This window comes from Leptopilina heterotoma, unplaced genomic scaffold, assembly GCF_015476425.1.
Source record: "Leptopilina heterotoma isolate Lh14 unplaced genomic scaffold, ASM1547642v1 Lhet_187, whole genome shotgun sequence".
NCBI lineage: Eukaryota > Metazoa > Arthropoda > Insecta > Hymenoptera > Figitidae > Leptopilina > Leptopilina heterotoma.
In genome coordinates, this window is record NW_025110906.1 from 236,847 (window position 1) to 264,749 (window position 27,903).

General features: G+C 19.8%; 1 protein-coding gene across 2 annotated transcripts; it reads left to right on the forward strand.

The window, feature by feature from the left end:
* Positions 1-267: 267 nt before the first annotated feature.
* LOC122500491 (acyl-CoA Delta(11) desaturase-like) lies at positions 268-27,081 on the forward strand. Of its 2 annotated transcripts, none has more exons than XM_043609446.1 (7): positions 268-408; positions 19,339-19,614; positions 20,316-20,446; positions 22,008-22,213; positions 22,839-23,027; positions 26,186-26,279; positions 26,446-27,081. In XM_043609446.1, exons 2-7 carry the CDS (start codon positions 19,344-19,346, stop codon positions 26,629-26,631), a joined length of 1,077 nt encoding a protein of 358 aa, XP_043465381.1. In that variant the 5' UTR covers positions 268-408; positions 19,339-19,343; the 3' UTR covers positions 26,632-27,081. The 2 variants fall into 2 exon arrangements, with proteins under 2 accessions (XP_043465381.1, XP_043465380.1); XM_043609445.1 differs by lacking the exon at positions 268-408 and adding an exon at positions 16,093-16,237.
* Positions 27,082-27,903: the final 822 nt, after the last annotated feature.

Below are 27,903 nucleotides of genomic sequence, written 5' to 3' on the forward strand. Positions count from 1 at the left end.
TAGTTCAGGTATAGACTATAACATGTGGTCTAGGATGATATTGGGATGCAGATGAAAATGTATTGTTACCATGGCAACAGGTCTTTTTCTGTCTCTCTTTCTTAAATGCCCATAAATACCCCAACAATTCTTAGAGGACTTATGGAGAATTGTGTGTTTAAAATGCCGGCCCTGGTCGTGTCTTCTGATTGGCGAATATTTTGTACAGCCGAGTGGCGTGACTTGGTGGCAGCTGTATATTCACCAAGATACTTACCCCCCGAACACTTTTTCAAACTGTAACCCATGTGTAGTCGCCAGTTTAACATCATCGGGGCCGTTAGGGTCATATAACTCTTGATCGTCACTTTGATTTTTTTAATTTTTTAATCCATATTCACAGAAAAAGATTATCTGAATATCAAGCAAGTAAGTCGTATTTCTTCATTTTTCAATTATTTCTATAATTACTGAAAAAAAACTAATTAAAACTTTTTAAAAAAACTTGATTTTCAATGATCATGGTAGGGATATAGTTTCTTATGTAATTTTCAAGAGCCGGTGAATTTTTCAATTTTCTCCTTATTTCAAATTTTGATAAATAAAAATAATTCAAAATTTTTAAATTATTCAAGTGTTTCTTGCAAACATTTTTTGCAAGTTTTTTTTATTTCAATTTATTCAAAAATATTTTGTGATTTTCTTTTGTGTGAATTTATTTCAATTCGTATTTGAAATATTATACAATTTTGGTAGGAAATCTTTTAAATTTAGGAATTTTTTGTGAATATTAATGACTGTATTAAATTTGCATTTTTGTATAATTTCTCAATATAGAATATATTTTTTTATTTTTACATTTTTATTTAAAAAAAAAGTAATCGGAGTGGGATAATAGTTTTATTAGTTTTGAATTTTCTTTTTCTCTCTAAAGATTTTTATTTGAAAATTAGTGAAATTGTAAAATGTGTAATAATTGAGAAGCTTTTTTCAACTTTATAATAATTATTATAAGTTGAAGATTATTCAGGAGCGTAGATAGGGAATTATTTTTAGGGGCGCAATAACGTTTGGTCCACATGGCAAAAATTAATTGTATCAAAACTTCGAACTACATTAACTTTTAAAAAAATAATAATAAGTGCCAATTGATAATTATTATTTATTGAAAAATGTTATTTAAAAAATCTAAATTGAATTGAATTAGAAAAAAATTTTAATTGAATTAAAACACTTTAAATTGAATTAAAACATTTTAAATTGAATTAAATTAAAAAATTTCGAACTATATTAACTTAAAAAAAACTTCAATGATAATTATTATTTATTGAAAAATTAAATTAAAAAAATTTAAATTGAATTAAATTAAAAATTTTCGAACTATATATTAATGTAAGAAAATAAACTTCAATTGATAATTATTATTTATTGGAAAATTGAATTAAAAAAATTTTAATTAAATAAAAAAATTTCTTTTTAAACTTAAACAAATTAAACGATTTTTCAGTTTTAGCAGAATTTTTATTTCAAATTAAAAATTTTCACTCGGAAAAAAATTGATTAGAAAACAGTTTTTATGTTGAGAAATATTTACATTTGACTCAGACAATAAAATATTATACAGAATATTATCTCTGGTTTCTATTGTCACTCGCACTTCTTTGGCCATATCTGTTATTCCTTCGTGACTCTTCCAGTTTTTGTATATAGCTTTTTCTATTTTGTAGATAAAATAAGAAAAAAAAAATGAAAGAATTCACAAATATTCTCTTGAAATCTAATTTATTTTTGTTAAATTAAGAAATTTTGTACTTGAAAATTTTTAATAATTTGTAAACTATAAACTTAGAAATGACATTTTTTTTGTCCATTTGTTAGTAGATGATAAAAAAAAACTTACAAATATTTTCGAGAAATCTAATAATTGTTTTGGAGATAAAAGAAACTTGTTTCTTTGAATGTTTTTTTAATACTTTGTAAGATAAAAATTTAGAAATAATTTTTTTTCCTAGTTAAATAAGAAAAAAAAAAGATAGAATCTAATAATTTTTTTTGAGTAAAAAAATTTTTGATGTTTGAATATATTTTTAATATTTGCTAAAATATATAAATTTAGAAATAGTTTTTTTCTTCATTTTTTTTTTAATTGCGAAACTTTATCAAGCAAAATTTTGCTATAGTTCAAAAGCCTCTTCGGCTTTCTATATAAATTTCAAGGTCAAGTTATATTGTCAGCCGAGTCACGTGTTTGAGGAGTAGACTACGAAGAGTAGCATATAAGGTTTGGTTGAAATAAAATAGAATTTCTTTTGGACCAACTGTAGAATTTTTATTAGTTAAAAGCCTATTATATAGTTTATTATAAAATGATTTTTTAATTTTAATTCATGAAAGCAATAATTTAATTTACAGTAACTAATATTAACTAGACAAATATAAAAGTAGATAAAAATAACTAAAAGTAACTAAAAATAAGTACAAAAAACTAGAAATAACCAAAAGTGACTAAAAATAACTACAAAAAACTAGAAATAACTAAAAGTAACTAAAAATAACTACAAAAAACTATAAATAACCAAAAGTGACTAACAATAACTGCAAAATACTAGAAATAACACAAAATAACTAAAATTAATTTTAAAAAACTAGAAATAACTAAAAGTAACTAAAAATAACTGCAAAATACTAGAAATAATACAAAATAACTAAAAATAATTTTAAAAACTACAAATAACTAAGAAAACTAAAATTAACAAAAGAAAAATAAAAACTTCTAAATGAAATAGTAAAAAGTTAGTAAGATTTAGTAGAAATTTTTGCTAATTTAAATTCCTCGGCGACTTTTCACTAATTCAAATTTATAAAATTTAAAAAGAAAAAAATACTGAAAGAAATACATAGAAATGTTGAAAAATATAAAAAATTGAAAATTAAAAACATTAAAAAACAAATTTGTGGTTAAAAAATAAAAAAATGCTGCAAATTTGTAGCTATATTGCATATATATTAAGCTATATGAAGATTCTAATTAAAAGTTACGAGTTCAGTGTTCTTTCATTTTCATAGTATAATTACTTGAATAATAATAGAATTGGACTCCAAGAACTGGCAATTATCTCCAGGTTCTATCAGAATTATCTAATTGCCGATGAAATTACAATAATGTCACCACATGCAAGTAGTGCACTATGAAATTTCATTTGTACAGACGATAAAAATCCTTCATTCACAAAATATAAATGTATTTGAAATTGTAGAATAAAATTTTAATCCCTTTTTTGAAAAGAATGTACTTGTAATTTTTTAATGAGAGCGATTATTTTTTTAAAACAAATTTTTCATGTTCTGAATTAAAATTTTTTAAATTTATAAAAATAATAATATTTTACCCTCTAAATTTGAATGAGTAAAAATATTCACTGCTTATTTTGCTTTTGAATTAGTAAATTTTGCTGATAAATATAATAATTTCAACTAATTTATTAGTCAAATTTACTGATTCAAAAGCGAAAAGTCAGTCACTAATTCAAATTAGTAAAAATTTTTACTGATTTAAATTAATACTAATTTAATTAACTATATTTTTATTATAATTCATTATTTATACTCTTAAAATTTTAATTAGCAAAAATGTTTATTAATTTGAATTAGCAACTGACTTTTGGCCTTAGAATTAGTAAATTTTACTAATAAATACTAATTTCTACTAATTTAATTAGGAATTAAATTTACTTAATTAAATTAATTGAACTAATCAAATTATGCAATACTAATTTAATTAGCAAATTTTACTAAAAAATAGTAATTTACTAAAATTACTAAAATTCACTAATTCAAAAGCAAAAAGTTAGTCACTACTTCAAATAAGTAATTATTTTTACTAATTCAAATTTAGAGAGTATAATTATTATATAATTTTATCATTATTTCTAAAAAGAGAATAAACTGATTGTATATATTATATTTTAAAAAAACAAAATATATTTTTAAATTTACAATCATATATATTTTTTCCCGGCACATATTATAAATATTAAATTCTCAATTGAATAAAAGTAAATTCGCACATTTTCAGGATTTCTTATAAAACGATGTTGGTGTTAAAACTTCCGGAATAAATTTTCTTCATGTACCAATTTGCGTTAAAGTTCTTTGAGTAAAAAAAGAGTATAATGTTGCAGAAAAAAAAGTCGAAAAAAAAGTTTTCAACAGAAGCATCTACTTTCACATACTTATCAGTTTTGAACGTAGAAAAGTTTTCAAGTTAAAGTCCAAGTACTATATGGACTCAACTTAGTTTAGATATTTTGTATGAAGTTCGGTAATTAATTAAAATATTTCTTAATAAAAAATTAAAAAAAAAAAAAAAAACTATCTTCACCATTTTTAAAAAAACTATCTTCACCATTTTTTTGATTCGATACTTAAAAAAAATGAGAATGTAAAAAGAAGAGAAAGAAAAAATTCTCCTTCTTCGAGTGAATAGTCTGACGAAAATTTGTATTAAAATTGCATCTTTTTTTTTAATCTGTTATTGAATTAATTCTTCATTATTATTTGATAAATGAAAATTAATATTTCATTTCTTATTAAAAAGGAAAAGTTAATTCATTTCATGTTTTTATAATAATTTACATTTTTTGATACAAAGTACATACGTAAAATTTATATTATTTAGAAAATTGACAATTTTTTATTTAGATATCAACAGGAAATTTTTTTTATTTTGTTGCTAATTAAATATATTTTATATAGAGCGGGCGCAACAAATATTGAATCTGTTCACGCAAATGTTTACCTATTCGAGTGTACATTGGTGAAAATATTGACAATTTTCTGAATGGGAAGCGATTGATGTTACACACACTTTTTTTTACAATTATAAATTGCTTCATTTATCAGAATAAAACTATTGTGTCGAATGTTATTTCACTGTTAAATGTTTTCAATATAATTGAAAGAACTGCCTTTCACCGCATAATATAAAAATACAAATAAATTAAAAAAGCACTTGTTTTTAAAGCAAATACAGCAAAAAGAAAAAAAAATTGATATAAAATGCTATAAAAAAAGTTTTAAAAATTAAAAAAAATGTTACAGGAGTATCATCCTGTAAAATTTTTTAAAATTATTATTTAATTATTTTTATATCATCAGGCCTCGGATATTATGAGTTTTTCAACTTTTTTCGATTTATTTTCAAAAATTGCGACTTTTTCGATTTTCCTTCCAAAATATTACAACAAAATATCACATTTTTAGTATAAATTGCAAATTATTTCGATTTTTCTAGTGTGAAAAATAACTATAAGCAAATCTTTCAAAAATTACATTTGTATAATTTTTTCTAATTAAATTTTCAAAATATACAATTAAAAAGATTAGGAATAATTGAAATTTTTTAAAATTTAATTAAAAATTATTGATTTTTTTCAAGTATTATTATTAGAATTTTTTGAAAATCAACTTTTGAAGAAATTTAATTGCAAATTTTGTGAAAATAATTGAATTCTCAAAAAAATTTAATGGAAAATCTTCAAGTGTGTAAATTTATGAAAATAAAAATTAATAAAAACAAGCTTCTAAAAAATAATATTAAATTTTTTTTAAAAAAGTAATTCTTAAAATTTTTTTTATTATAAATTTTTTAAATTCAATTATTTTCAATATTTTCAAAAATATAATTCCGAAAATTCAAAATACATAGGTACAAAAAACAATGCAAACATTAAAATTTTTCAGAATTATTTTTAACATTTTGGAGAATAAACAATCATTATGAAAAATTTTAATTAAAATTCTTCAAAAAATTAGGTATGTACTTAGTTTTTTTTTTAAATTATATAAAAATTCTTCAATTATTTTTGAAAAATTACATTAGAATATTTTTAAAAAACTATTTCTTAGAAATGTTTTGTCATAATTTTTTAAGATTTACTTATCTTCGAACAAAGTAAATTAATTTTTTTTTTAATTTTATTTATTTTATATTTTTCAAAAATTCAATTATTTTTAAACGATTTTACCAAAATTTAAAAAAAGTTAATTTTAAGAGTTTCTTTATTATTATTATTTTTTAAAAATATTATACATAATAGTAATAACTTTAAAAAAACATGGACAATAATAAATTACAGTTACAAGATAAAATTTTTGTGAAAGAATTTTACTATTTATAAATATAAATTGAAGTGTTTTGAAGGATTTCAAAAAATTGAATACTTTTGAAATATTTTATAACGAATTAAGAAAAAAAATTGAATTCATTCGTGAAATTTCTTTTTTTAAAATAATAGAATTTTTGCAAAGATTTTACTATTTAAGAAAATAATTGAATTTTGTTTTGAAGGATTTATTAAAATTCAAGAAAATAATTGAATTTTTGCAAAAAATTTTACAATTTATATAAATAATTGAATTCCTACGAAGAATGTTATTATTTATAAAAATAATAATTGAATTCTTGCGAAGAGTTTTATTAACATTTTTGAAATTAATAAAGAAGAAGATTAAATTTTTTGTTGCAACACTGAATTAAATAAACGACTTTTTCGACTTTTGTTGCATTTTTAATCGACTAAAGCGACTTTTTCTGTGTCTTAAAGTCGATCCGAGGTTTGTATCATAAAAACTATTTTAAAAATAGGTCAGTATTTCGATGTTTATAAAATTGTTATCTTTGGTATTTATTTATAAAAAAAAACATTTTGGGAAGACATTTTAAGTTTCATTTGATGGGGATTTTTTTTTATTTTCTTTTCATCGTTTATAATTAACGATCGACCATGTATTAATTATTATAAATATAAATTAAAGCTAAACTATTATTAACAAAACCAAAGCAAAGTACGCAATTTGTAATCGTACCTGTGTTATATATATTTTCAGCAGAGTTAAATTTCATTTAACGAATTGTATCTTCTTTTTTTTTGTATTGTCATTAACACAGGTTTCAAATGCAGACAATGATAAAAAAAACTTTTGAGATTAATTATAAAGTTTGGTGAACAATTTGAAAAATTCATTTCGTTGGAGAAATAATTATTTTATAAATGACTGAACTTTCTTTCGAAAATTAGTTCTTTTTTGCTTTAATTATTCTCCTTTTATTTACTTTATATTTTAATTAATTCTTTTTCTTAATTTGTTTTTTAATTTATTTTTCTTAATTTATTTTTTAATTATAATTCTTTTTAAAATTTTATTTTTAATGGAAAAGCACAATGATTTATTTTCAATATTCAGTAATATACGTCAAGTGCAATTTATTTAATAGAAATGAAAATTTCTTTGTAATAGCAAGGAATTATAATTATAAAATTTATATATGTATTTATTATTTATTTATATATTTTTATTATTATTATTATTAAAAATTATAGTATATATACAAATTTATAATATTTATTTAGTGTAAACTAATATTAATCAAGAAAATATAATATAAAGAGTGGAGTAATATTAAATATTAAACTATCAACTACAACAACAACATAAAATATAGTTTATTATAATTAAATGAAAATTATAAAAAAATTACAGTTAAAAACAATAACAATTATTGTAAAAAACAACAATTATAAAAAATTATGCAGTTAGCAAATATTAACACTCGAAGAATCTCTTTAGTTGCAAAAATTGTGCAATTTTTGCTAAAAAACAATAAAAAGAAATTTAGCTGATGAAGAATTTTTTTACTAATAAGAAATTCGTTTTTTTTTTTTTTGTAATATTTTCAATTTTTCGAAAAATTCCCAGAAAAAACCTTTCCCAACATATTTGTTTTATTTTTTTCTGCGTTTTTTTTTCTAACGAAATTCTTTTCTTTTCCTTAAAATTTACAATATGGAACGAGACAAAGTTCCTCGTAGTCCAATTTTCATTCAAACTTGGAAAAATGTTAAAGTTTCAAGACAGTTCATTAGTTGAGTTTTTATTATATGTTCAACGTAGACTTGAGAAAAAAAGTGAAACGCGTCTTTCGTCGTCTGTACTTTTTCTTCTCTAATTTTTGTTTTGTTTGTATATGGGGGAAGAAAATTATTCTTCTTCCCATTGTCTTCTCTTGCGACAAGTATTATAGGCTTAAAGTAAGCAACCGCACATAATATATCTTTACAATGTATATAAGCTATTTCTTCAGTTATTATTATTATTATTATTATTATTATTATTTTAATTAGAATAATATAAGAATATCAGAATTCTTATTGGTTAATTTATTGAGAGGCAAACTTTGACTTATGATTATGTGAATGGAGATTGACCCTTATAATATCAGCTGATGGACCAAATCCGCCCACGTGCTTAAAATTAAACTTTGAGCTTTATTCATCTATTCCCACTTTCGTCAGTGCCAAAAGAATACTGATATATACATATAACGTTAAAAGAACCAAAATTAAATCAACTTATGTAACTTGAAAAAAAGCCTACAGATGAAAGTGATTTTTTTGTTGTTGAATTTTTTTCGTTGAATTATAATTATTTCCAATACGATTTTTGCATTTTTGAAAATTTTAGAAATTTGGTAATTTCTGGACGATTAAATATTTTACTTAAATTTTCAATTAGAATTTAAAGCTAATTGACTTAACTTAATAATTTCAACTTCAACTGAATTTAATTTTTACTCCAAGTTTAAATTTAACTTAGATTTATTTATTAGTAAAATCTACTAATAAATTAGTGGAAATTACTATTTATTAGTAAAATTTACTAATTCAGAAGCAAAAAGTCAGTCACTAATTCAAATTAGTTAACATTTTTATACTAATTCAAATTTAGAGAGTAAAAAACAAAGTTTGTTATAATTTTACATTTTCATTTAATCACTATTACTATTTATTTATAATGTATTTATTTATTACTTATTCATTATTTTTATTTATTTACAATTTTTCTATTTATATTTTAATTATACTAAAAATTGTTTGAGTTAATTTTGTAATTTCGTTAACTAATAAACATAAAACCTAAATATTTTCAAACAGAAGAAGAATAATAACAATTTGATAGGCGTACAGTAAGTGCGAGAAGATAAAAATAGATATAATAATTGAATAAAATTTGATAAGTAGGTTTAGTTTAAAGTATTTTTTTTTTTTTTTTTTTAATAAAGAATATAATAATAAGAAAATAGTTTCACAAAGCGTGTTTATAAGGTTAAAGTACAAATTGGAATGACAGAGAGCGATTTTATATATATTATGATCCTCAATCAATTCCTTGATTATCACAAATTTCCATGGTAAATAAAGCGCGATAAGTGAATTAAAATGATTCAGAAATTGATAATTTTTGCTCCTTTTATTTCTTTTTAATTTCACAGGAATTTAATTATTTACAAATTATTTTTATATAATATTCAATTATTTTCATAAATAATAAAACTCAATGCTGAATTTAAATTATTTTTAATACAATTTTAATGGAATTCCTCAAAAAAAGTTATTATTCTTAAAAATTTTATTAAAATTTATCAAAGAAATTTAATTATTTTAATAAACTTTGCTACAATTAATTTTATTAGAATTGAAGTATTATTTTCAATACATTTTTAATTAAATTTCAGGCTTCGAAGTGACACACTTTTCCACTTTTTTGACACTTTTTTGGTCAAGCCTATACTTTTTGCTACTTATTTTGTCAAAAAGCTACTAAATGCTACTTTTTTCCAAAAAAAGGTAAAAAAAATTGACTAATAGTGGATGTTTATTAAATTACATCTTTTTAAAGTTTCGAATTTTTAGTATCTAATTTTATTATTCTTTAAACCTCTTAAAAAAATTAAAAACTAAATTTTTCATTTTTCACCATATAATTTAATAGTAATACCTTTTTTGACTTTATAAAAGTTTCAACAAGTATAGAAAGAATTAATTAATTAAGAATAAAAACTTAATTCTTTTTGTTATATAAATTGTTTGATTAAAAATCCAAAATAATATTTATTTAACGTGACTATTTATTGTATGTTTAGAAACTTTTTGTCAAATTTAAAAATATTAATTGTATTTTCAATAATACAGTGTTTTAAGTCGGTTGTTTAATAATAAAAACATTTATAAAGATTTAAGATATATCTAGAAAAAAAATTATAATTTTTTTATTTGAATTTAATTACTCATAATTTATTATTGTACAAAATTATGGCTATGTGAATTCTAAAATTTTAAAAATTTATATGACTAAAAACAATCCATTTTTTCCATTTCGATAGTTGTTATTAGTAAATTACTAAAAAATGTTTACGTTTCATTTTTAAAAATTAGATGGCTGATAAAAAGTTATTGATAGTTTTTTAAAAATAATAAGGAGAAAGAAGGTATCAATTTTACTTCTCAAAATTATGAGCCTGTTATTATAAAATTATTTTCAAAAATTTTAATAAAATTCTTTGCGTAACAATTCTTTTTTTTCAAAATAATTTTAATTAAATTCTTCGCAGAAATCCAATTATATTTAAAAATTTACAAAAATTCTTATCAAAATTTTAATTATCTTTATAAATAATAAAATTTTTTCCAAAATTCAATTATTTTCAAAACTTTTAATAATCTTAGCAAAATTTCAATTATTTTTAATAAAATTTTCATCAAATTTCTTGAAAAATGCAATTATTGTTAAAAATTTTATTAAAATTTGTTAAGACAATTCAATTATTTAAAAATTTGTAGATAAAATTCTTTATGAAAATTCAATTTTAAGAAACATTCAATTGTTTAATAAAATATTTATTTTTATAGTTAAATAATTGTATTCTCGTAGAATTTTGTAATAAATATTGATTTAAAAATGAATTTTAATTTAAAATCTTTGAAAATTTGAACTTTTCATACTTTTAATTAAGAATTCTATGAGAAAATAATTCTTGCAATAAATTTTATTAAAAATTTTGTTAAAGAATTAAATTTTTTTGAAAAACTTTATTTGTTCAAATAATTAAATTCTGCAGAAAATATATTATTACATATATATGAAAATAATTAATTTCTTATAAAGAATTTTATTCAAAATTTTTTTTAATTATTTAATTTCTCAGAATTAAATAATTGAAATCTGATGAAGAATTAAAAAAGAAATTTTTAAATAATTGAATTCATATTTGAAAATGTTTATTTTTGAAAAGAATTGAATTCTCTGGAAGAATTTTATTAAAATTTCTTAAATAATTGATTTGCTTCAAAGAATTTTATTTTTTACGTAAATAATTGAATTGTTTCGAAGATTTTCACAAACATTTTTGACAATAATTGTATTTCTAGGAAGAATGTTATATTTTACGAAAATAATTGTATTCTATGATCAATTTTATTATAATTTTTCAAATTTATATAAAGCATTTTATCAAAATTTTATAAAATAATTGAACTGTCGAGAAAAATTGTATTATTTATGAAAATAATTTATTTCTTGCGAAGAACTTTATTTCAATTTTTTTTAATAATTGAATTGTTAAGAAGAATTGTCTTAAAAATAATTGAATTGTATTTAAGAAAATTTTATTAAACTTGCAATTTTGCAATTTTATTAACTAAATCTTGTAAAGAAGTTTGTCAACATTTTTTTAAATAATAGAATTTTTAATAGAATTTTATTTAAATTTTTTGAGGTAATTGAATTTCTCAAAAATATTTTTTTTTCAATAGATAAGTTGTAAACAAAAGAATTTGAAAATTCACAAAGAACTTTTTCAAAAATTATTTTTAAAAAATTGTCTTAAAGAAGAATTTTAGTTGAAAATTCTAGAAATAAATAATCGTAATGTTGAAAATAATTTTTAAAGAAGTTACAGTAACAAAATAATATTTTTAATTGAATTTCAAATTTTTGAATATCTTAATTTTTATAAAAAAGAATAATGATTAAATATTTATTTAAAAATGAAGCTAAATATATTTATTTGAAAATGAAGTTATTGATGTTTTGGTTTTAAAAATCGGGAAAAATTCCGTTTTTTAACCTGGAATTTAATTAAGTACTTTTTAATTTGCTACTACTTAATAAACTACTATTTAATTAGCTTCTTTAAGATTTAAGAGAAGAAAAATTCTCTTCTAATTTTCTTATCGAAAGGAATAACAATTAATTGCATAAATTATTGAAAGAAATTGTAATTTATAAATATATGTAAAGTATATTCGATGTATACCGTATATTAAGTTATTGAAAGGAAGCATAATGTGAACAAATGCCAAGTGGAGCTAATTTCCTACGTACAATGATCTAAAGCAATTGAGAGATAAAGCAGTAGTGCTTGATGTAGGATGAGATGGACGAAGTGTTCATCAGAAAAAAAAGAAAAATTCTCTCAGTAGATTTTTTTTTCTTTAAATATTTTTTCATTATAAAATTTCTAATTGTGCCAATGTAAGGCAAAAAATGTTTTTTAACACTATAACTTTACAGCATTTATTTTCATTAAATACGATATCTTATGGAATAATGAAGTCAATCATTTCTGTTCTTTGTTCTTGTAAAGGGTCAAGAAGATACATTTTATCATCTGACCTGTGACAGTCACAAAACTTTTTTTTTAAAAATTAAAAAATAAACAAAATTTATAAAAATTAAAAAATTAAAAAAAAATTTATTTTCTTATATTCAATATAGTAGATTTATTTAATTTGATAAATTCAATATTGTCATCTCGTGTATAAGGAAGAATGCAATTTATGTGCATTGTACGGAAAACGAAAATAATAATATACATGAAATAATATTCCATAAGATGGAAAATTATAAGAATCAAAATTTCTGATTTAAATATTTAGTTTATGAGGAAAGAAATTGCGATAAGATAAAATTATCAATTAATAAAAATCAATCAATATAGTTGCACAGATTTCTTCAATTGAACTTGTGTCCTAGACCTTTCAGATCATATGATGCGTGAGAAAAAAATAATTATTAGTTAGCGTGAACTTTATTAATTTTCTATTAATTTGTATATATATTTAAGTTTTTTGTCGTTAGTGCAATTCTGATAAAATTGAAAAGAAAAGAAAAGAAAAAAAAAGCAAATATCTATAAATATAGTTTAAACACGTGATAGATTTTCGATAAAAATAAAAAGCAAATAGATTGATTTTTGATAAGCGGTAAATTTTCACTGTACAGTGGAAGAAACTTTATTCTTTTATTTAAAAATATATCGAAGCTTTCGAATAAAAATAACTAGGTAGAGTATAAGAAATATTAAATAAAAATTTAATTAAACAAAAATATAACTTTTATTTCAAACAAATGAAATATATTTGAACCAAATAAAAAAGTCAAGTAATAAAGTAAAATTGATCAGTGATATTAGGAAAATGTTAGAGATTTTTATTAAAAGTATTGGAAAAAATTAAATTTTGATTTTTTGTGTCTTTTTTGTTTGTCTATAACAATAGTTTCTTTTTAAATAATTTCATTCTTGAAGAACTATCATAAAATTATTAAATAGAAATTATTTAATGAATAATTTTACTCAAAAATTTCAAAATCAATTGAATTCTAAAAGAGTTGCGTTTACAATTTTTATAAATAGATGAACTTCAAAGGTTTCAATTTGAAATTATATAAAAATTCAATTTTAAATTAATTTCATTAGAAATTTTAAAGAACTTAGATTTTTGAAAAATTTTTATAATTTAAATACTTTCATATAATTCAAAATTCAATTATTTTCAAAATTATTAAAAAATTCTGGTCTAAATTTTAATTATCTTTGTAAATAGTGAAATTCTACGCAAACATTTAATTATTTTCATAAATAATAAACATTTCACAGAAATCCAAGTATTTACAATTTTTTTTTATAAATTTCTTCACAATAATTCTATTATTTTTATAAATAATATTCTTTACAAAAGATTCAATTATTTTGCTAAATAATAAATTTTTTCAAGAATTCAATTATTTTCATAAATAAATAAAACTCGTCGCAGAATTTCAATTATTTTTAATACAATTTTAATCGAATTTCTCTAAAAATGTAATTATTCTTAAACATTTTATTAAAATTTAGTAAAGAAATTCAATTATTTTAAAAATCTTTGCTACAATTTATTTATTAAAATTTAAGTATTATTTTCAATACATTTTTAATCAAATCTCTTCGAAGAATTAAATTATTTTCAAAAATTTTAATGAAATTCTTTGTAACAATTCAATTTTTTTCAAAATAATTTTAATAAAATTCTTCGTAGAAATTTAATTAATTTCAAAAATTTGTCAAAATTCAATTATTTTCAATGTCTACTATTTCAATAACATTTCACAGAAGAATTCAATTATTTAAACAGAAATTTTAATAAAATTCTTCTTAAGAATTCAATTATTTTCATCGTAGAAATCCAATTATGTTAAAAAATTTACAAAAATTCTCGTCAAAATTTCAATTATATTTATAAATAATAAAATTTTTCTCTGAAATTCAATTATTTTCAAAAATTTTAATAAAATTCTTGGCAGAATTTCAATTATTTTTAATAGAATTTTCATAAAATTTTTCGAAAAATAAAATTATTCTTAAAATTTTTATTAAAATTTGTCAAGAGAATTCAATTATTTAAAAATTTTTTGATAAAATTCTTTATGAAAATTCAAATTTAAGAAACATGCAATTATTTAATAAATTGTTATTATTGTATTTAAATAATTGAATTCTAGTAGAATTTTCTAATAAACATTGATTTAAAAATTTCAGTTAAAATTTTAGATTATAATTGAATTTTAAAAGCATTAGAGCGTAAATTTTTAGAAATAATAATTGAATTTTGAAATGGTTTCAGATTAAAATCTTTGAAAATCTGAATTTTTCAAACTTTTATCTGACAATTTTGTAGAATTATTTTTTTTTTAAAAAGTTTAATGGAATTTTTTTTTGAAATTATTTGAAGCTTTTATTTTCTAATATATATTTAATTGAAGAAATTTCGAATAATCGAAATTTCTTAAAATTAAATTTTAAACAAAAATGGATTTGAAAATTCTCAAAGAACATTTTCAAAAATTATTAAAAATAATTGATTAAAAAAAAATTTGGATAAAAATGCCAGAAATCAATAATTGATTTGGAAATGATGAATATAATTTTGAAGAAGTTAAGGGTCGTTAATAAATTACGTAAGAAATACATTTTAGCATTTTATTATTTTATTTTTTAGCATTTTATAATGAAAATTAATTTAAAAATTATAGGATGAATTTTTAGAAGTAATTGAATTTTGAAAAGGTTTCGAATTAAAATCTTTATGAAAATTTGAGTTTTTCATACTTTTAACTATAACAATTCTGTAGAATTAATTTTTTTTAAAAAGTTTTATAATTGATTTGAAGGACACTTAATGATACGTTTTTTATTATCCTTATTTTTTTGAAATAAAAAATTAGTCATTTTTTTAAGCACTCTATCAATTAAAGTAGGTTTCTGAATTAAAAATCATATAAATTTGTTACATAAATATTTGACTATCTAATAAAATATAAGAATTTTAATGAAAAATCAGAAAAGCTTCAGTAGTCGGAAAATTACTAGATGTAAATAATATAATATTTAATGTTTTAAAATTTTCCTTCGAAAAAAAATTTTTATTTTCTTATCTCTCTATGTAGGTAATAAAAATACAATGACAAAAAAAAAAAAAAAATATTCTCAAAATAGAAAGTGCTTACGAATAAATAGCACTTTATCCAATTTATATACTACTGCACATTCACCTCCTGTAAGCGATATCATTAAATTATTAAATAAAATCTAATGAAGCATATATACATGGACCTTTTTATATATGATCTGACCTTATAAGATTTGCATCGAGACCTTTGATCTAAAGAAGAAATTCACTTTATAATAGTTTATTTGGCTTTTCCGATGCTTTATAACAAGCAAAATTCGTTTTGCAAAACTTGAGAAGGAAAAATTTCTAAACTTAACTCTATACTTTTTTCAAAAGGAAAAGAAAAAGAAAATAAAGGAAACAAAATAGGGAGAAATAAAAGAAAATTGCGAATATTAAGGGTAAAGGAAAAGAATTTAATATAAAGAAGAAAGATAATGAAGCAAATATATACAATGCATTTTATTTGACTCTTCTTCCCCCCACTCCTCATAATTTCTCAGACTTTCTTGTTCCCCACCAGATGGTGTCAATGAATTTATAAATGCTCAAGCTTTTCGAATTTTCTCTTCAGTTGCCATTTGTGAATAGTTTGTTTTTGTTTCTATTTTCTGTGTTCATCGGTAGTTGAGTTTATCGAGTGATATCAGGTGAATTTTGTTTTCAAAACTTGTTTTCTTTTCTTTTCTTTTTTTTATCAAAAAATATTCAATGATTTTAATTTATCGCACTGTTTCTACTAATTTTTTGCCGAAAAATAATTTATTTCTCAAAGTTGAAGAAACGTTGTTTTTTTAAAATTCATTATTTTTGGTGGATTTTAATAAATTTTTGAGTATTTAATTTTTACTGGAGAGCTGAAAGTTGTAAATAGAAGAATAATAAGTTAAATTTGTTTCTGAGTTAAACTATAAATTTTAGTTCAAACAATAAAATATTCAATTGATAAATATTTATATAATATCTGTTAAAAAATATTATTTTAATAAAAAAAAAGTTTGTTAATAAATATTTTAGTAATAAATACTTTATTAACAAATGTTTTACAAATAAATATTTTATTAACAAATATTTTACAAACAAATATATTATTAACGAGGAAATATTTTGTTAACAAATATTTAACAATCAAATATTTTCTTAAAAAATATTTTATTATTAACAAATATCTTATTTAATAAAATTTTTTTATTCATTTAGTCATATCAAAATTTCTACAGAAAATAATAATTTTAATCATTTTTATTCAATTTGTTAAATAATTTATTACTCATTACTATACACACTTAATTAGGATAATTAACATTTTATTATGCACATAAATAATGTACTAATAAAAACTAAAAATATTTTTCAATGTTTATATTAAATTACATCTGCATAAGGTGTTCGTGAATTTATATTTAACAAAATAATAATTAAAATAATATTTCATTATTATATCAGGAAATATTCTTTTAGATGGATCTTTGTTATTAGAGTTTAGAGAATCTATTTTGAATAGCATTGTCATGTTTACTTGTGAGATGGAACTGTATTCATTATCAGAATGTAATTTATTTACATCAAAAATTTTCTTCGTTAATTTTCCAATTTTTAATTATCATATACACTTGACATTTTAATTTCAATTTTAAAGTCAATTTAATTTTGAATTAATTTCATTTTGAATTGACTTTCAAATTTATTTATTAATTAAAAGCGTTAAGTGTTTTCATTGTTCGATAATTTTCATTCTGGTTTATAAGATTGTACAATTTTTCTTTCAAATTCATCTTTTCCCACGAGGGAAGAAATTTTTTAAATTATGAAAATTAGTGAATAATATTTATAGTAATAATAATTTTAATAATAATAATAATTTTTCTTTTCTCTATTTATTTATTTTTGCGAATAATAAAATGTATCAATAAATTGAAATTAAATTTGAAAAAAAATAAAGCGAAAGTGAATATTTTTGTTGGGAAATTTCAATTAATTCGTTTTTCTGATAAAAAAATTATTTTATCTCTATTCTTAGATTTCTTTATGAAATGTGGCCATTGAAAATACACGTGTCATGTTTTATTGAGTAGGCGAAAATTTTATTGACATAAGAAAACTGAATTCTTTTTTCGAGTATCAGCAAATTATTGTTCTGCATTTTAATAATGTAATTTTAATTAGAATTGCAAATTATTTTTACAATCTAATTTATTTTTAACTTTTAGTCAAATTTATATTCGTATACGTAATTTAACTTCTTTTTTAATAATATTTAAATTTATATTCGTACACGTGAATTTGCTTTTTTCTTTAGTATGATTTAAATTTGTAATTCGTACGCATGGATTTTCTTTATTTTTAGTATGATTTAAATTTTTATTCGTGTAAGTGTACGTTTTTTTTTTTTGTTCTTCTTTGATAATCCAATAAAAATTCACAGAGGAAAAGATATTATACACATTGCATCGGATGTTTTTTGTAATGTAGTTATGTCTAACAGTCTTAATCAGTTAAATGATACAAATCAAATTCTCTTCAGTCAGGACCTTTATGCGTGTCTCTTTATATTTCGTCTTTAAAAAATTTTATTTAACTTTTGTTATAAATATTAAAAAATTGTTATTAAAAGAAAAATATTTTTTGAAATTTCAAGAAAAACGTCGTTTTTTATTTATTAAAAGTTTGTAAATGGAAAATTCTATTTCTCAATATTAATTAAGTTTGCAATTAAATAAGAATGTACTAATACTACAAATAATAATTTTTAAAATTGTTAATATTTATTTTTATTGTTATGAATATTTTTAAAATTTTATTTTCAAATATTAATCAATTTTCCTTTAATAGGTATTAAAATATATTTTTGATTTTGGATTATTTTGGTATTTAAACTAGATGTATGCGAATTTTAATAAAAAAAAAACTGCACTTTTTTATGTCTCGAAAATATCGTCTTCCATTTTATGACAAATATGTCAGAAATTTTATTGTTAAATATAAATTTATTTGTTGAAAATTACAATATAGTTAAAATTTAAATACATTTTCCATTCAATTATATTTAAATACAAATTTAATACAGTGATTTATAATTAAAATACTATATTAATGTTAATTAGCATTAAATATTAATACCATAAATTGCAGTTTATTCAAAAATATATAATAAATACGTGTAATTATTTATGTTTAATGCTACATTTAACTTTAATCAGAGATGCATTAAAATTAATATTATTACAAACTTATATCGCCGATATATATTTGTTATATTATTATAATTACTTTTATCGATAATAAAATCAGAGCAAAAAGTTTTAATAAATTAAATTCCCCTAATATATAATAATTATCTTATTTGGATAATTAAGAATAAAAATAGAATTATTATTTCTAGTATTCTCAATAGAAATAAGGAGATTGTATTTTTTATTAAATAAAAATCTTTGGGGGGAAAATGAAAATGTTTTCTGATAATTAATTGAATTAATAGAATTAATTGAATTAATTAAATTAATTAAATTAATTAAATTAAATTATTAAAGTTGATTAATAATTTATTGACATTTTTTCAATTTAGATTACAGTTAATTGTTGTAAACTAATTTACTTTTTTTTAACCTGAAATAATTTCAATTTTTCTAATAGATCATTAATTTATGGTAATTAATTGCTAATTAATAGTAATAAAAATAATTATTATTATTATTTAAATTATTTTCTTTTTTTAATAAATTTTATTAATGAGAATATTGTCTTTTTTCAGACAAAATGCCCCCGACGACGGCAAGCTCGACTATCGGGGAGACGATAAAGTCGGTGGCCAATCCATCAGATGACACCGATCTTAAAGAAAAAAGTGATGCTAAATCGGGAATGTACGATGGCATCGAACTTCAAAAACCCACAAAATTGGGACCTTTTGAATTTGAGAATGAATTGCTGTGGAATTATATTATTTTCTTCACCGTTTGGCACAGTATAGCAATTTATGGAGCCCTCACATTTCCTTACATCACTCATCCATTAACAGCGCTATGGAGTAAGTATTTCATATATGAAAAAACTAAATTATTTTTCTCAAAAAACAAAATTTTTTTTCTAGACATTTATATTTTTTATTTATTCACTGTATTCATAATTTTTTTCTTAATTGAAAAATAAATTTAAAATTATGAGAAAATGAGGGACTAACTCTGATGGGAATTGAAACCCAGGATTTTTTTTTTATTTATTTCACTTGCAAATTTTTTATTAATATATTTCTTACTTATATTTATTTTATTTTTTTTTATTTGTTCCATTAATACATTTTCTATTTTTTTCATTAATATATTTTCTATTTGTCATATTTACAAATTTTCTATTTACCTATTTTATTACCTAATATTTTTTAAATTTATTTATTCTACTAAGAAAAATGACTATTTATCTATTTTACACTTTTTTACTTTTTTTTATATTTGTTTTAATTTTTTATTCATAATTTTTTTGTTATTTGTTTACAAATTTTTTACTGATTTATTTATATAAAAAATTACAATATTAAGGGCAAATAAAAGTAAAAATATAAATAAATTTAATATAAATTAGGTATATTTATATAATTATAATTATTTTTAATATAAATAACTTTATTACAATTTTTTTATATAGTATTTGAAATAAGGGAATTTTAGCAGTTAATTGATACTAATAATCGTATTTTTCAAAAATTAATTAATTAACTTTTATTTGTTTAAGTGTTGGGAGTTTACTCTTACACGAAAATTGGAGAAACTGCTGGTGCTCATCGTTTATATGCTCATAAGGCATACAAAGCAAAAACACCACTGAGAGCATTGTTGCTGTTAATGTACTATTCCAATGGCACCGTAAGTTAGAAATTATTTATTTGTTTTTTAAATTTTGTTAATTTTTACTTTTCAGAATTGTACTGAAATTAATTGAATTTTTCTAAAAAATGTTATCAAAATTTTTGCCAAATAATTGAATTTCTATGAGAAATTTTATTATTTATAAAAGTAATTGAATTCCTGCAAAGAATTCTATTGAAGTTATATATTCAAAATAATTGAATTCAGGAAAACAAAATGATTTGTGAAAATAATTAAATTAATCCCTGCGAAGAATTTCTTTATTTATGAAAATAATTGAATTGTTCCAAATAATTTTATTAATTTAACATTTTTTTTTAAATAATTGAATGATTTTAAAGAATTGTATGGAAATTGAATTCTTTCAATGAATTCAATTACAATTGCTTTGAAAATAATTGAGTTCTTTTAAAGAATTTTATTAAAATATTATATTAAAAATAATTGAATTCATGAAAACTAAATGATTTGTGAAAATAATTGAATCCCTGCGAAGAATTTCTTTCTTTATGAAAACAATTAACTTCTCTCAAAACATTTTATTACATTAAAAATAATTTTTTAAGTATGATTAAATGATTTTAAAGAATTCTTTAAAATCATTTAATGGGAATTTTGAAAAATAATTGAATTCTTTGGATGAATTCAATTACAATTGCTTTGAAAATAATTGAATTCTTTAAAGAATTGTATTCAAATTTAAAATTATATTAAAAATAATTGAATTCATGAAGACAAAATTATTTGTGAAAATAGTTGAATCTCTGCGATGAATTTCATTATTTATGAAAATAATTGAATTCTTTCAAATAAATTTATTAAAAATTTCTGAAAATAATTCAATTCTCTCAAGAACTTTAATTAAATTCAAATTCTTGCAAAAATTTTTATCAAAATTAAAAAAAAATTAAAATTTGTTCAAGAAATTAAGTTTAAAATTTATTTATAATAATAATTAAATTCTAGCACACAAATTTTATTAGAATTTTTGAAAATAATTCAATTCCTGCGAAACACTTTATTATTTGTGAAAATAGTAAAATAATAAAAGAATAATAAGATTTAGAAAAATACAAATTAAATTGTTTTGAAGAAAATTTAAATTCATTTCAATAATTTAATAAAAATTGTACGGAAAATAATTTAATTCTGAAGAATTTTATCAAACTGTTTTGAAAATAATTGAATTTCTTTCTAGGATTTTTATTTAAATTTTATGGAAATTAATTAAATTTCTTCGAATGATTATATTATTTATATATGAGAATAATTGAATTATTTCCAAAGAATTTTATCAATATTTTAGAAAATAATAAAGTAATAAATAATTAATTTAATTTTTAAAAATTTTGAATCTGTAATTATGCAAAAAATTTAAGTTGATATTTGAGAGTAAAAAACTTTGAAATTTGATTAAAATAGGATTTAATTGTTTATTTAAGAATGAAATAATTAATTAATATAATAGTTTCTAAATAATCGTAATTTTAAATATTTATAAATTTTACATATATAGAGTAAAGAATAAAAAAATATCTTACCTAAAATTTGTTTACAGTTCACAATTAGAAATTGGGTAAAACTTCATCGGATTCATCATAAATATGCAGAGACTGAGGCTGATCCAACAAATTCGACTCGTGGTTTCTTCTTTGCTCACATTGGTTGGTTGATGATGAAGAAACATCCGGAAATGATTAGACGCAAGCGACAAGTCGACATTAGTGATATTAAAGCAGACCCACTAGTACGATTCGGAGATAAGTAAGTCTCATTATTTCTCGTATTCACTCGAACTAAATTATTATTCATTTACTAAATATTTACGAATTTACTTTTTTAAAAATTAATTTACATTTCTGAATATTACATACAATTAAATATAATAAATAATTACAAATTTGTTCAAATAAATACAAATACAAATATTATTTGCATTAATTATTGTATTATCTAATTAAGATAAATATAAATTAATTATAATATAATATTAATTAAATCAATATTTAATTAATATTTTTATTGATTTATTTACCTTATTTATTTATTTACTACAAAACTATTAAAATAATAAAATTATAATTAACAATTACAAATACAAATATTATTTGCAGTAATTGTATTATCTAATTGAATATAAATTGATAATAATAATTATTAAATTAAACAATATTTATAAAATATCAAGAAAATTAACAATCCTCAAAGTCGAAATCAATATGTAATTTGTATTTAATTAGATAATACAATTAATACAAATATATAATATTTGAATTTGTATTTATTTGCATTTGTAATATTGAAAATGTAATAGAATTAATTTCTCACATTTGATTTTCTGAATTTGCATATTAATTAGAAATTTTCTCTTTTTTTTTTTTGCAAATAGATATTTCAAAATTTGGAAATACTTGCTGTGCTTCATTTTGCCCACTATTGTGCCAGTCTACTGTTGGAATGAAAGTTGGTACTATGCAATTATGTCGCAATGCTTTATTCGTTACGTTTTTCAACTAAACGTGACATTCAGTGCCAACAGCTTTGCCCACTTATGGGGCCATAAAAAGCCCTACGACAAGTAAGTAACATGAATTTGCATTCCATAATTGAACTAGTAATTTTACGTTAAAGTCATAATCAGCTAAAATGATGGCGCTCTTAAAGGGTCTCAAGTTCCCTTTAAAATTTAATAACAGCCAAAGTAATTGACCCTAAAGTTTATGCCGCTAACCGTTCAATGCACCTTTGGAGTCCTTAACTATCAAAATCGAACAGCTTCATCCTCCAATTAAGTGCAGAAAATATTAAAAGTTTTAAACACTTTTTTTTTATATATTGAAATTGTAAACTTCTTTTTTTATTGAAAAATGTCGATTAATTAGTAACTAGCAAACGTTACGCCCGCGGAACGAGATATTCAATTTATTATCGTTATGCAAATTACAAAATTTTTTATTTTCAAATATTAATATTTTAAATAATTTCATAATCAAAATTTAAAAAAATTCACTTATAAAGTACAAAATTAATTATTACTGTTCATATTTTTAAAAATTTTAATAGGTACAATTTCACGAAAGAATTCAATTATTTTCTAAAATTTTAATAAATCCTTCTAAACAATTCAATTATTTTTTTTAAATAGTAAAATATTTACAAAACTTCAATTATTTTCAAAACAATTTTAATTAAATTCCTCAGAAGAATTCAATTTTTAAAAAAATTTTAACACATTTCGAAAAAATTCAATTTTTTTCTAAAGTTTTAATAAATCCTTCGAGAAAATTCAATTATTCAATTTTAATTCAATTCCTCAGATAAATTCAAATATTTTTAAATATTTTCATAAATTTCAATTATTTCCTAAAATTTTAATAAATTCTTCGAAACAATTCAACTATTTTTAAAAATTCAAAAATTCTTTGCAGTAATTAAATAATTTTTAATCGAATTTAAATAAAATTACACAAAAGAATTTAATTATTTTCAAAAATTTCCATAAAATTCAATTTCAACAAGAATTTAAAATTTTCTAAAAATAATTCAATTATTCACAAAATATGTTTAAAAAATTCTATATAAAAATTAAATTACTTTCAATTATTTTAAAAAAATAATAACATTCTTGAGATGAATTCAATATATTATTTTGAATATACTTAATTTTAATAAAATTTTTTAAAGAAATCCAATTATTTTCGAAACAACTTTAATTGAATTACTCAAAAAAATTTCATTATTTTTAAATATTTCTGCAAAATTCTTTACAACAATTTAATTATTTCTTAAAATTTTAATAAATTCTTCGAAACTTTTCAATTTTTTTATAAATAGTAAAATTCTTCGCAATAATTCAATTATTTTTATAAATAGTAAAATCCTTTGCAGAAATTCAATTCTTTTCAAAATAATTTTAATTGAATTCCTCGGATGAATTCAAATATTTTTAAATATTTTCATAAATTTCAATTATGTCCTGAAATTTTAATAAATTCTTCGGAACAATTCAATTATTTTTATAAATAGTAAAATTCTTAGCAAGAATTCAATTATTTTCAATACAATTTCAATAAAATTCTTCTTCATAAAATTCAATTGCTTTCAAAATTTTTAATTAAAATTATTATTATGAAATTCCATTAGTTTAAAAATAATTCAAAGAAATTCTTCAAAAGAATTAAATTAGGATTTTTAAAAATTTTAATAAAATTCATCGCGAGAATTCAGTTATTTTTCTAAATAATAAAATTATTTGAAGGAATTCTGATATCATTATCAAATTTTTTGATAAAATTCTTTGCAAGAATTCGATGACTTTCAATACATTAATTTTAAAATTGAAAATATTTGAAAAGAAAAATTATAAGAAAGTTAAGAAACTATAAAGCAAACAACAACTAACTAATAATAATAATTAGTTAATTATTTAATCTTTCTATTAAATGAGCGGGAAATAGTTGAATTTTAAATACTTTTTTTGCTTTTTTACTTTTTAAATTTTTTTCCCTTTTATATCTTTTTACCTTTTTTTTATCTTTATTACCTTTTATTTTTACCATTTTTCAATTTTTCTTTATCTTTTTCCTTCTTTAAAATAAAATTTCCTTTTCTTTTTGGTTCGATTTTTATCTTCATGATTGAAAACAAGTGGAGATAAAGATACATTTTTATTTGTTTTAATAATAAATAGACTAAAAGGATAAAAATGTTTTATTTTTTCACGTAAATCGTTGAAAGGGGTAAATTGAAAAAAAGACTATTAATATTGGTCCTTAGGTATTATGTCGAAATCCAATCTGGATTTGCACTATATTGAGATTCAAATTGAATGAAAAATTTAAATTTACACGGAAATGAATTGAATTGAAATTGTACACTGAAAATAGATTCTCGCGTGTTCATAAATTTTTTCGATGTTTCATTTTCCATTTAGTTTTCCTTTTTTCTTTTTTTGTTAATTAATGCTCATTATTTTTTAATAAGTCTTTACTTCAAACTTTCCTTTTCTTTTTATCTGTCTTCTTTTTATATTTAAATACAAATTAAATTATAAGTCTTCTAATAATAAAAAAAAGAATTTTAAAATTGGATTTAATTTTATTATTTTTCAACTTATTTTTGCTCATTGCTTTTTTAATAAATATTAATTTCGAATTTTAATTTTAGACTCTCAATTTTTATTATGTTTCGACGTTTGGGTAGAAATTAAATTCCATGTCTTCGAATAATAATAAATTCGAAAATTGGATTTAATTTGATTATTTTTCAATTAATTATTGCTGAGTATTTTTTTCATAAATTTTTACATCAAATTTTTATTTTTGCCTATCAATTTTTATTATGTTTCCATGTTTAAAAATAAATTAAATTCTTCCAAGTTTGAATAATAAAAAATTCGAAACTTTTATTTAATTTAATTTATTGTTCAGTATTTTTTAATAAATCTCTACTTCGAATTTTTATTTTTCACTTATTAGTTATTACATTATACATTATACATTAATAATAAAAATTCAAAATTAATTTTTAATTACGTAAAAATATTCAGTTTACACTATTTTCGATATAATTTAGTAAATTATTAAAAAATATTTTGTCAATAATTTACTTAAATTACAGTAAACAAATTTTGCTTATTTGAACATTTGAAAACTTTAGAAAAATGAAAATTATCATATTTTCGCTTTCGTTTTCAAAGAGAAAATTTAATTTGAATAAATCAAATTTTAATTATAGGAACATCTTTCCAACGGAACACAAAGCCGTCTCCATTGTAACCATGGGCGAGGGGTGGCATAATTATCATCACACATTCCCTTGGGATTATAAGGTAAATCACAGAATTTAAATTATTTTTTCAGGAATTTTTTTCCTCGAATTTTATTTCTTTATGAAAATTCAATTATAAAATTGAAAATTTCAAGGAAATTAATCCAAATACACAATGTACTTCTATTTGTGGAGAATTTCAATTGAATTCAAAATTTCACTTTTAGGCGGCAGAACTTGGTGACTATTCAATGAATGTAACGACTGGCTTTATCGACCTATGTGCTAAACTCGGTTTGGCATACGATTTAAAGCAACCCTCCAAGGATTTAATCAAATCAGTTTGCAAGAACAAAGGAGACGGCACTCATCCTGTGTGGAAAGAGGTTTCAGAACCAATTGCAGCTCACTAAAAAACTTTTCATAATACAAATAAAATAAAATCTTCATTTTTTCCCCCCTCAAGAATTCATTATTTGTTTTACGAAAATTCAATTCGAGAATATCAATTACAGTTTGAAGTTTTACACTCCCCTTAGAGAGCATGTTTAGAATTTTATTTATTTCTTTTTTTTCTTTTCCCTATCAATCAATTTATTTCCTTATCATTTAAATGCTAATCTGTCAAGTGATTAAAATATCAAATTCGATTCGATTTGAAGTGATAGAACACGTGTATTCTATTCTCAATGAGAATTTACGAAATCTTTTTTCGGTCTGCCAAAGATTGATATGCGAGAAAAGACTGGAAATTTTGTCGAGAAAAAAAAATACAAGCGAAACAAAAAAAAAATTGATACAATTTCAAAATAAGAAATTTATTTTATTAATTACTAAATAGGCAATTTTGTAAATCGTTAAAATTAAAGAAAATATCTGTGAAAAAATGTGATTATCTTTTTTTTCTAGTATAATAATAGTAACAGTAATAGTGGAAGTACATCTATTACACTTTCAAGTATATAAATATTTTATGGTTTAACAATTAAAAAAAAATCCATATTGCAATATTTGTAATATTTAATTTTTAAATGGAGATTGTCCAAAAATTCCTTATTGTAATTTTTATTTCGATTCTTAATATAAAAAATAAAAATGCAATGTTAATGGATTGTATGCAATATTTTTTTTCTTATTCTCCTGTTATTTATTTTAATATTATGATAATTATTAAATATTATGATGTTTAAAATTCAAAATTAAATTATTATTAATAACTAGCTAGCGAGCGAAACACAGTTTACATAACTTATTATGTTAATTACAAAATTCTGCATTTTCAAATATCAACATTAATTTTGATATTTGAATAACTTCAGATTCAAAATTAAATTATTTTCAACACAATTTGAATGACATTTCACCAAAGCATTCAATTACTTTTAAACATTTTAATAAAATTCTTCGCAGAAATTCAATTTTTTTCAAAAACTTTTATAAAATTCTTAGCAGAAATTTAATTATTTTTAAAAACTTTCCTCAATTCAATGATTTTTAATATCTACTACTTTAAAAAAAATTCCTAAAAGAATTCCATTAGTTAAAAAAAATTATGATAAAATTCTACGCAAACATTTAATTATTTTCATAAAATAATAAAAATTTCACAGGAATTCAATTATTTACAAATTATTTTCATATATTATTCAATTATTTTTATAAATAATAACACTCGTTTACAGGGA

What these genes read in the sequence shown, in the direction of transcription:
- LOC122500491 (XM_043609446.1), top strand. Translation starts at nt 19,344, where the DNA reads ATGCCCCCGACGACGGCAAGCTCGACTATCGGGGAGACGATAAAGTCG. An exon ending in TCCATTAACAGCGCTATGGA is followed by an intron (nt 19,615 to 20,315) that starts GTAAGTATTTCA and finishes TATTTGTTTAAG; the next exon opens with TGTTGGGAGTTTACTCTTAC. An exon ending in CTAGTACGATTCGGAGATAA is followed by an intron (nt 22,214 to 22,838) that starts GTAAGTCTCATT and finishes TTTTGCAAATAG; the next exon opens with ATATTTCAAAATTTGGAAAT.